The 9,632-nt window shown below is 44.4% G+C and overlaps 1 protein-coding gene across 2 annotated transcripts in view; it reads left to right on the top strand.

Annotated features, from left to right (window-relative positions):
* Nucleotides 1–3,591: 3,591 nt before the first annotated feature.
* Rbbp6 (RB binding protein 6, ubiquitin ligase) overlaps nucleotides 3,592–9,632 on the top strand; it is a 31,883-nt gene continuing 25,842 nt past the window's right edge. For both annotated transcript variants that reach the window (XM_055627335.1, XM_055627334.1), the window contains exons 1-2: nucleotides 3,592–4,802; nucleotides 9,497–9,596. In XM_055627335.1, the coding sequence (XP_055483310.1) occupies nucleotides 4,637–4,802; nucleotides 9,497–9,596 (266 nt within the window). In that variant the 5' untranslated portion in view covers nucleotides 3,592–4,636. The remainder of the gene's footprint in view (nucleotides 4,803–9,496; nucleotides 9,597–9,632) is intronic.

Raw genomic sequence — 9,632 nt, 5'->3', positions numbered from 1 at the left:
TGTAATAGTCCTGGATATCCTGGATTTTGTAGATCAGGCTGGCCTCAAACTGAAAGAGATCTGCCCGCCTCTGCCTCCTGAGTGCTGTGATTAAAGGCATGTGCCAACAAACTCAGTTCCTTTTTTTTTTTCAATAATTTTCATTTTATTTATTTTATGTGTATTGGTGTTTTGCTTGTATGTCTGTTTGTGTGTGAGTGTCAGATTCCCCTGGAAGTGGAGTTTCAGACAGTTGTGGGCTGCGATGTGGCTGCTGGGAAATGAAGCCAGGTCCTCTGGAAGAGTAGCCAGTGCTTCTAACCCATCACTCCAGCCCTCTCTCCAGCCCCTCCAATCCATTTTTGAGGGTGGGGAAGAAGACACACCTTTAATCCCGGGCCACACCTTTTGCCAGAAGCCTATATAAGCAACGATATGGCAAAAGGAAGCATTTACTCTTTGCTGTCTGCTTCCTAGCATTGGAGAGCCTACTTTCTTTGGGATTCTGACTTCTGCTAATGACCAGCTGAGACACTGAGCCTTGTGGACTGAGCGACTTTGGGATTCTTGGACAGACAGACATTGTTGAATTGGCTGGACCACAGCCTGTAAGTCATTTTAATAAATCCGCTATCTGTCCATCTATCCATATAGAGAGAGATTCATTTTATAAGTTCTGCTACTGTGGAGAACCCTAAGTAACACAATGTCCTTTAGCTTGTGATCTTCTCGAAGTTAACAGCCCCTCTGGGAACTACGTGTATTTGATACCACGCCAAATTTATTAGATACTGGGTGGGATCATATTCAGTGTTTCTTCATACTACACAAGCAGTATACCAGTAGAATTACACACGAAAGCCCCAAATTGAGGAGGGTTTCTAAAGTTTTTAAGTGTACATCCTTTTATCTGATATAAATCCTCATAAAATATAAATACTATGGAAACTCAAATCTAGGGTATGATATGGCTCAGGACATACAGGTATTTGTTGCTAACCCTGATAATTTGGGTTTGATACTCAGGACCCACATAGAGGAAAGTGAGAACCAGGTCCTACACATTGTCACTCCACATCAGTGCTGAGGCATGTAAACAACTCCCAACACACACATACACACACACACACCACACAGTAAATAAGTAAATGCCGGGGAAAAAAAAAAGTTTAAAAAGGAAAACCAAAGAATTTTGGTGACTCAAATTCAGTTAGTCATTTATCAGCACAAAATCACAGGCTAGGTGTGATAGCACAGGCCTGTAAGTCCAGCATTCAGGAGGCTGAAGCAGGAGGCTAGACTAAGAGGCCATGTGGGTTATATTTTGTGATCCTGTCTCATTAATTAACTAACAAATAAACATGAAAGAAACAAAAACATAGACTGCTCAACATAAAGTGAACCATGATGTAAATGAATGGACTCTAGCTAGGAATAATACATTGATACTAGTTCCTCAATTGTAACAAATTACCACACTAAAGCAAAATGGTAAACACAAAACAAACAAACAAAAAACCAAATTATCTATGAAAAGAGAAAACTTATGTGGTAGCTCTTTGCTTGCCACTCAGTGCCTCTGTAAACCTAGGAAACAAAGTCTCAGAGGAAGAGTAAGAACAGTTGCAGCATATCCTATTGACTGTCTCCCAGAGACACAAATTCTTCCTCTGATTAGATTCTGACGCCTTCAGGGTGTGGCCCAGGGATCCGATGATGGATTTGGTAAAGAAATTAACTCTAAAGTGTAGAGAGGCTGGAGATCTGCCTTCTAGGCTGAGTATCAGGATGACTTACTATCTTTCTCAGTTTTTTTTTTCAAGAGTTGTAATTTTTGCCACAACCATACACACTTCCCTGCCTCTTCCCAAAGATGAACCCAGATCCTTCTGCAGCCCAACTGTCCCCCCACCACCACCTTTTCTTTTTTGATTTTTTTGATTCAGGGTTTCTCTGTGTAGCCTTGGTTGTCCTGGACTCGCTCTGTAGACCAGGCTGGCCTCAAACTCACAGAGATCTGCCTGCCTCTGCCTCTCTGAGTGCTGGAATTACTTCACCCAGGTTTTTAAGAAAAAGTCACCCTGAGGTGGACCATATAGTAAGAAACTCTGAATTACTAAAGAAAGATAAAGGAAAGAGAAACTTATTACTTGTGAAAAGTAATCTGTAAGTAAGTGACTTATTTAAACTGTGCTTCTGTCTCTGGGCTTATCCCTGATGATTACCTAACATAGTATTGCCATAGTATTTCTATAGGTAACAAATGTAATTATTCAAAAGTCTATTAACTCAACACCTACAGTGTCCAGATACTCTTTGAAGAGTTGGGAATATGGCAAAAATGGGGGTAAAAATCCATGTTCTTAGCTGAGAGAAGGGGAAAGACCAAAAAACAAACAAACAAACAGTAATCTTGGCACTCTGGACACTGAGGCAAGAAGAATGTGAGTTTAAGGCCAGTCTGGGCTACACAGTGAGACCTTAGAATAATAATAGTTAATAAAATAATAAGCAAAATAACAAGCTTGGCCTTAGGAAGGCTTCTCTGACAAGATGATTGATTTAAACCAAGATCAATCAGAATTTGGGGCGTTAGCATTTAGGAAGTTTCTGGAAACTCTGCCACCTCTCTTGGATATATATGATTTTTTTTCCTCAGTTTCCCAACTGAGCCTAGCCTGTAAAATTCAGAGAGGCCAGACATAGGGCACTGTGAATGATAATTAAGACGGTTTTCGAGTAATTTTATTATTTATGAATTCATAAATGCAATACGTCCCTCATGCCACAAGTGACAAGAATGCCAACCCTTTTATGGGACTTTGTAATGAAAAACGACACTAGGACCCTGCATTGGGGCAAGCACTGACTTCTCTGAAAACTCGAAAAATGCACCGCTGTTGACTTTCAGGTTTCTGTTCTACAAACTGGAGATAATTCTTGCTGTTGTTAACTTGACGTGCACTCAGCCACCTCTTTTGAGGGAAACGTGCCAGGCGCGGTCTTAAATATGGAAATCTATTCACGGGTTTAATCCAGGGCGACCCAGCACATCCTTTCTTCTCTGACAGCGTCTCCGGAGACCGGGGTGACATCAAAGCCCCAGGGCTAACTTCCGACCCAGACAACTCGGCTCCAGAACCTGGAAACGTCAGCGGCCAGCGCGGTGCCAAGCACACGGTAAGAGCGGGCCACGTCTCCTAAGATGCTGCTGGCGGGGACGGCGGCCCGTCCCCACCAGCCGCGTTCGAGGAGCGAAGCGCAGGGTACGCCGTGTTGGGAGGGAAGCGGGCAAGTCCCGTCACGTGACGCGACTCGCGGGCGGGTGGCTTCAGGGGCTCCCCCCGAGGGCCGCCCCTCCGCGGTCTGGGCCGCCCCTTCCAGGCCCGCCCAGTGGGACGGCCCGCCCCCCCCCCTCCTCCCGACGCAAGTAGTTTCTTCCGTTCTCCACGTAGCTCCGGGTTCTACGCTCCGTGTCACAAAGCGCGGGGTCACGTGGGCGGGCCGGTGCGCTTTGTGACGCACACGGCCCCGCCCCCGGCCCGCCCCACGGCGCACGCCCAAGCCCCGCCTCGCGTGCGCCGCCCGTGCAGTCCCTGCTTAAGAGACCCCGGAGTGGGGGCGCTCGCCCGGAGCCAGGCCGCGTCCGCCATAGTGCCTGGCGCGGAGGTGTCGCCGGCGCTGGGTGCGGGCCGGAGAGCGGCCGGGGGAGGGCAGAACAAAAAAAATAATAATAGTAAGAAAGAGAGGGAATCAAGCGAAGCCCTCGCCGCCGCCCGACCGTTTCCGGGCTTCCCGACGCGGTCGCGGGCTCAGAGGCGACAGGAGCGGGAGCAGCGCGAGGAGCAGCGAGAGGAAGAGTCGGGCAGCCTCGGCGGTGTCCCCGGAGCCCGCGAAGCCGCCGGCCGGGGCCCGGGGTGGTGAGGAAGGGCCTCGCGCCCTAGCTGGGCCCCGCACCGGCTTTGTGTCAGGCGGCGGCGGGGGGGAGGCGGAGCCGAACCGGGCGGCCGCTGGAAGGCCTCTCCTCCGCCGACCGCGCGATCTCGGCCTAGGCCGCGGGCCGCTCGTGGCCTCCGGGGAGCAGGCGCCAGGGTGTGTGTGCGGTGGGGGCCTGGGCCTGGGGACGCCGACGCCGGTCGTCCGGAAGCCGGGAGGAGGCGAGAGGCCGCTCGTGGACTCCGGGCCTAGGCCCTCTCCCCGCAACCTTCTCCCGGGGCCTGGGTCACCCCCATCCACGGAGAGAGACCAGCCGGGAGGTGCGGCCGCTATGGACCCCTGACCCCGCGGGGTCATTCGGACTCTAACGTGTGGACTGACCGCTACTGACTGCACCGCCTGCCCCCGTCTCCTGCCGGCCCTTAGCATGAGCGAGGGGGACCCAGCCGGGTGACATTGTGCCGGTTGGCGGATCCTCGATTGCCCCTTTTCCCGTCCTGCTCCTCCCACATGAAGCGATTCTGAGTACGGGGGGGTTCCGGATTATTGTTCTTACGAACCCCTCGCTTGTGGTTGGGGGGTATTTAATCTGAAGCCTTAGGGTCCTTCGTTGTCTTTTGAGTGTTTTGTGTGTGTACATATTTTGCTCTTAAGTTTATAAATATACATATATTGAGAGTGTCCACGTCTCCTCGCTGAACCTTAGGAATCCTTTGCCACAATGTCCTGTGTGCACTATAAATTTTCCTCTAAACTCAACTACGACACCGTCACCTTTGATGGGCTCCATATCTCCCTCTGCGACTTAAAGAAGCAGATTATGGGGAGAGAGAAGCTGAAAGCTGCCGATAGCGATCTGCAGATCACCAACGCGCAGACGAAAGAAGGTAAGAGGCACATGGGCAGCAGATACTTATTGGCTCGAGGTGGGTGTTGAAAGTTGCTTGTTACAGTCCCAACCTCCGTTCTCACCCGTTGTAATTCACAGCGTTTCATTGATAGCCAAGGATGGCAGCACCCGACCTTGGAGTTTAACTGGCTGTTTGTCTTCTGAGTGCTGGGGTAATCTGTAGAAGGCTAAACCAGAAACATGTTAATCTAGTTCCTCTCCAAAGTCGTCGTGCCCCTCCTCCCCGTTTTTTCTCTTAAAGCTTTTTAACTGTGGGGATGGATTGGAAAGAGAAGGGGGTTGTTATCCAGGTCTGTTGGGTGTTTGCCTTGTGGCATTCTTGTAACTTGTTTTTTCATCCGGAGAGGAGAGCCTTTGTAAGGTTGCCCATTTGTTAAAGCAGCAGTAACAGATAACTTGTTCGTTAACCTAGCAGTGTTTTGAAATTGATAGCAAATTGCATGCCCCTTTTTATTTATATGGGGTTGCTTGTGGAAAAAGTATTTTTGAGGATTTAATCAGTGCTGGAATTGGTTATGGAGTATAAAATGTTCCCGTGTGAACACTCTGAGGTGTATTTCCAGAATTAGTGATACTTACTCAATAGTTGAATTCTGTAGCCCAGACAGGCCTCCAGTGGACCCCCAACTGTCAGGTATGGGGGAACTCAGGTGTTAGACCACACCCAACAATAGGTAAACTCCTCACATTAACTCTTTAGCAATTCAGGAAAGCCTCAAAGTGCAGGGCCCTGAGTTCTTAATTCAGTACCACCAAAGAAAACTATATATATAACTATATATATATAGTTATATATAAAATTATGTTCCTGAAAAATAGTGGAGTGCTACCATGTGTAAATACAAATAAGCCACTGGTTATACTCCTTGAGTTCTTCGTTTAAAAATAATATTGGGACTCCTGTCCTTCCTCTTTAGGGACAGGGTTTCTCTGTAGCCCTGGCTGTCCTGGAACTGGCTCTGTTTACCAGGCTGGCCTCAAACTCAGATTAACTTGTTTCTGCCCCTCTAGTGCTAGGATTAAAGGTATACACCAACATGAACTCAGATTCTCTTGCCTCTGTCTCCAAGTGCTGGAACTAAAAGGGTGCACCACCACCCCTGCAGAAATAGTACTGGGACTCAGATGGTGGATGCGCCACACTGTTCTGACTGACTTGTTTTGGTTTCTTTTTCTCAGAATAGTAATGCTCATGGATGGGTTTTATTAGATCAGACTTGACATTGCTGAAAGGATGGAGAGTAGAGGAGAGTTGTAAATACGTCATATACATTGTCTCACTTTGTAGCACTTATTGGCCTGGAGTTCCCTGCATGGATCAGGCAGACCTGTGAGTCAGAGATGAGCTTGCCTCTGTCTCCTGAGTGCTGCCATCAAAGGCATGTGCTACCAAGCTAAATTTGATACAAGGTGTGGCATGGGTTTTTTTCAGTTGAAGTTTTGGGGTGTGGTCTCCTCTCATTAGCCTATAACTTGGTAGACCAAAGCTTGTCATGTAGAAGAACAGTTTTTCAGTTGTAATGCAGTCATAAGCATAATTATAATACTAAAAGAATATTGTCTGTTTTCTTCCTTAAAGTAATTACCCTTTTGGTAGTTGTACTTTTCTGTAATTTCTACTTAGTAAGAGGAAATGTTGTTTGTAGTATAAACAACTAAGAAATAACTTTAAGTCCACCAAAAGCAGTTGAAGTCTACTTAACAAAACATGGCTTTTTAAGAATTTGTGGCTATGTTGCTATAAAATACATCTTTATGAACGAGAAGAAAGATAATATAAATGAAATTAGGGAATAGTGGGCACTTAATATTTTCATTACACAGATTTCATTTTTATTACAGTATTAGGCTTTATTCATCTTGTTACCAGCCTGCAGTTAAAGGCAGCTTTTAGACTGGAGTAAGTCTAGATTGAAGAATCCATGTCCAAATTGACATTTTGTGACTTTGCATTATTTTTTCTAGTTCAGGACATATAAACCTGAAATGCAGGGAAGTTTTTTGCCCCATAGCACATTTTCTTCTTTATGTTGCTCTTTATTGGAGGAAGTTTGATGGTTGCTTAAGACAAAAAGAGTAGTGGGTACTTTATTTGTTTTATGCACTCAGGTTAGGGGAAGGAGCCGAAGAGATGGCTCAGTGGTTAGAGTCCTTGCTCTTCTTGCAGAGGATCCGTCTTCTGTTCTTAGTGCTTACCTGTGAACTCGGAGCTCTCACCATCTGTTTCTAGGCCCTGATGCCCTCTTCTGGACGAGGCATGCTTGTAGGCACAGGAATGAGCTGTACAAGGCAAGTTGAGGAAGAATTCTACTTTAGCGAGTCCAGGACGGCCAGCGTTTCCAGAGAAACCCTGTCTTGATAAACCAAACAAACAAAATTTTTAAACAAGAATTCTACTTGGTTTAAACCATCTAGTGAATTAAAGATTCCAAGATAAAATCTTCTACTTAACAGTTTCTTAGATTGCCTTGATTCCAGGCCCTCAGAGAAAAGATTAAACTGGAGATTTTAGCAAGTTTAAGTTACTGATATACCATGTTTCTGTAAAGTATTCCGTTAGTTGTGGAAATCTGTCAGGTATAGAGGAACGTAAGCGCTTGGTAAAACTACAGTGTTTGTGTCAGAGTTCTATTTTGGACTTAATCCTGCTTGTTTCTATTATTTTACAATGAATTCCAAGTGGTCTTTGAAGAAAGCTTGATTTTTATACTGATCCTCCCATCTATTCAGTAACCTTCATATTGAACTTCGTTAATTTGGAAGCTGAATATGAAGGGGTTTTGGCTTTTTAATTTTTATTCTGGCTATCCGCTTCTTAAATTCATCTTGTTTTTCATTCCGTGCATGCCTTCTGTTTTAGACAAAATTTACACTGTTGGCCACCCCCCCCTCCGGTGCTGAGCAAGTGCTCTACCAGTGAGCTAAATCTGCAACCCGTGAGCCCTTTGAATGGAAAGGAAACACCACTTGTTAAGAATTTATGTTAGACACTCTTGGGCTTAGGAAATCATAAAAATGCAAATACTTGTAACTGGCCAGCTGGAAATCTGTATTTGAGGGTGTTGGGGCGCCCGACTTTATTATTACAGTATAGCACTGTGTTGATTAAATGGTCTTCTTTGTTCAGCTGTCTGCTGTATGTAATCTAGGGTAGCCTTGAGCTCAATGGCAATCCTCCTGCCTTAGCCTCCTGGGTACTGGAATTGGCAGGCATATTGTCACCACCCCACCTAGCTAATAAGCTGTTTTTGAAAGGTTTTACAAATATACTTGAGGGTTTTTACATGTAAAGAAACAGCCAAATGTTTGACACTTAAGTTTGAGTTCTAAAATTAGTAAACTTATTTAAAATCCCCCCCCCCTTTTTTTTCTGAATTTTTTTTAACACATCTAGCTTAGAATTTGGAAGGTGTCCAAGATAATGATAGTCTTCCATGCCTACATCTGGGTCATGGCATTGCTGGGTTGTGAGGCTGACTGTGAGGCATAGTCAGCGACTGAAAGCTAAAGAGCTCTTGCTTGGCAGTTTGCTGTAGGACAAAGAGTTACTAACCACTTGGTAACCAAAATAGAGCTCATAATACATTAAAAGCCTGAAATGTGCAAAATAACCAAAGGCAGAAAAGACTAGCTATTTTGTGTTAGGTTGTAGAATTAAGGGAGATTTTTTTACCTCTCTTAAGTTGTGTTTTTCTTGATAATTTTACTTAGGCCTTTCTTAACTCTCTTCACTACAGTTAATTTCATTCTTATATAGAACTATTGTAATTATAGAGTAGAAAGCTCTTACTCATTCCTCCTTTTTTTATTTTCTCAAAAAGTGACATCCACTTGCCAAAGCTAGGAATGAATGAATTCATGCCTGGTTCTTTCTCCATCTTTGCAATAGTCAGTCATGAACAGCCTCCATGACATTTGACATAACGCTCGCTATTGTTGGACCACAAAGCAGCTTCTTACGACTGTTTGTGCTCAGTTTGTCTCCCATGCAAATACCAGAACAAGTCTTTTTGTGATAAAAATTGTCAGAACTTCAGGTAAAATCCACCAGTGATTTCCCTGTTTCACCTGGAAAGTATAAATCAGTATATGGTTTATGCTTTCCTTCTTTATTTTATGTCATTTTAAATTTTTCTTCAACATTGCAGTCTTCGTTGTGATATTTGTTTTCCCTCACGTTTCCCCTTTGAGTAACTACTATTCATTTAGTTGTCTTATGTGTGGCCGGCGTCTTTTCATTACAAACTCAAGTCCTTCAGAGGGGCTTTGTAATTTCAAGTTTACCTTTGTTTTCTAGTAGTAAACAAAATTAGAACAGAAATTATAATATTTAGCTCATGTTCAAGGACTAGGGAGATAAATTCTCATTTCAAATAACCCCATTGTTTGCCTGTTAAGCATTTCTTGATTGAGTGAGCTGGGAAGAAGCCTAGTGAGTTTTACAAAGTTGAAGTCCTAGAGCCAAGGACCTGACTGACCATATTGTGTTCTTTGAAGGAGCTCACTTAGGACTGTGATATTTCTTCTAATAGTACTAGTAACCTAAATGGGAGGAACATGGATTTTGGTGTTCTACTGTAAGCTCACTTCCCCTAAAATTGATGTTTGTTGAAGTTTTCTCATTTCTGAGAACTTAGATCCCTAAATAGAAATTTGACTTTTTGTTTACAGAATATACTGATGATAATGCACTAATTCCTAAAAATTCGTCTGTAATTGTCAGAAGAATTCCTATTGGAGGTGTTAAGTCTACAAGCAAGACATATGTTATGTGAGTATTTATAAAAACTCATGCATTTATCAAAAT

The sequence above is a fragment of the Psammomys obesus genome, unplaced genomic scaffold, assembly GCF_907164565.1.
Source record: "Psammomys obesus unplaced genomic scaffold, mPsaObe1.curated_primary_1811, whole genome shotgun sequence".
In the NCBI taxonomy this organism is placed as follows: domain Eukaryota; kingdom Metazoa; phylum Chordata; class Mammalia; order Rodentia; family Muridae; genus Psammomys; species Psammomys obesus.
This window is presented reverse-complemented; position numbering and strand designations above follow the sequence as displayed.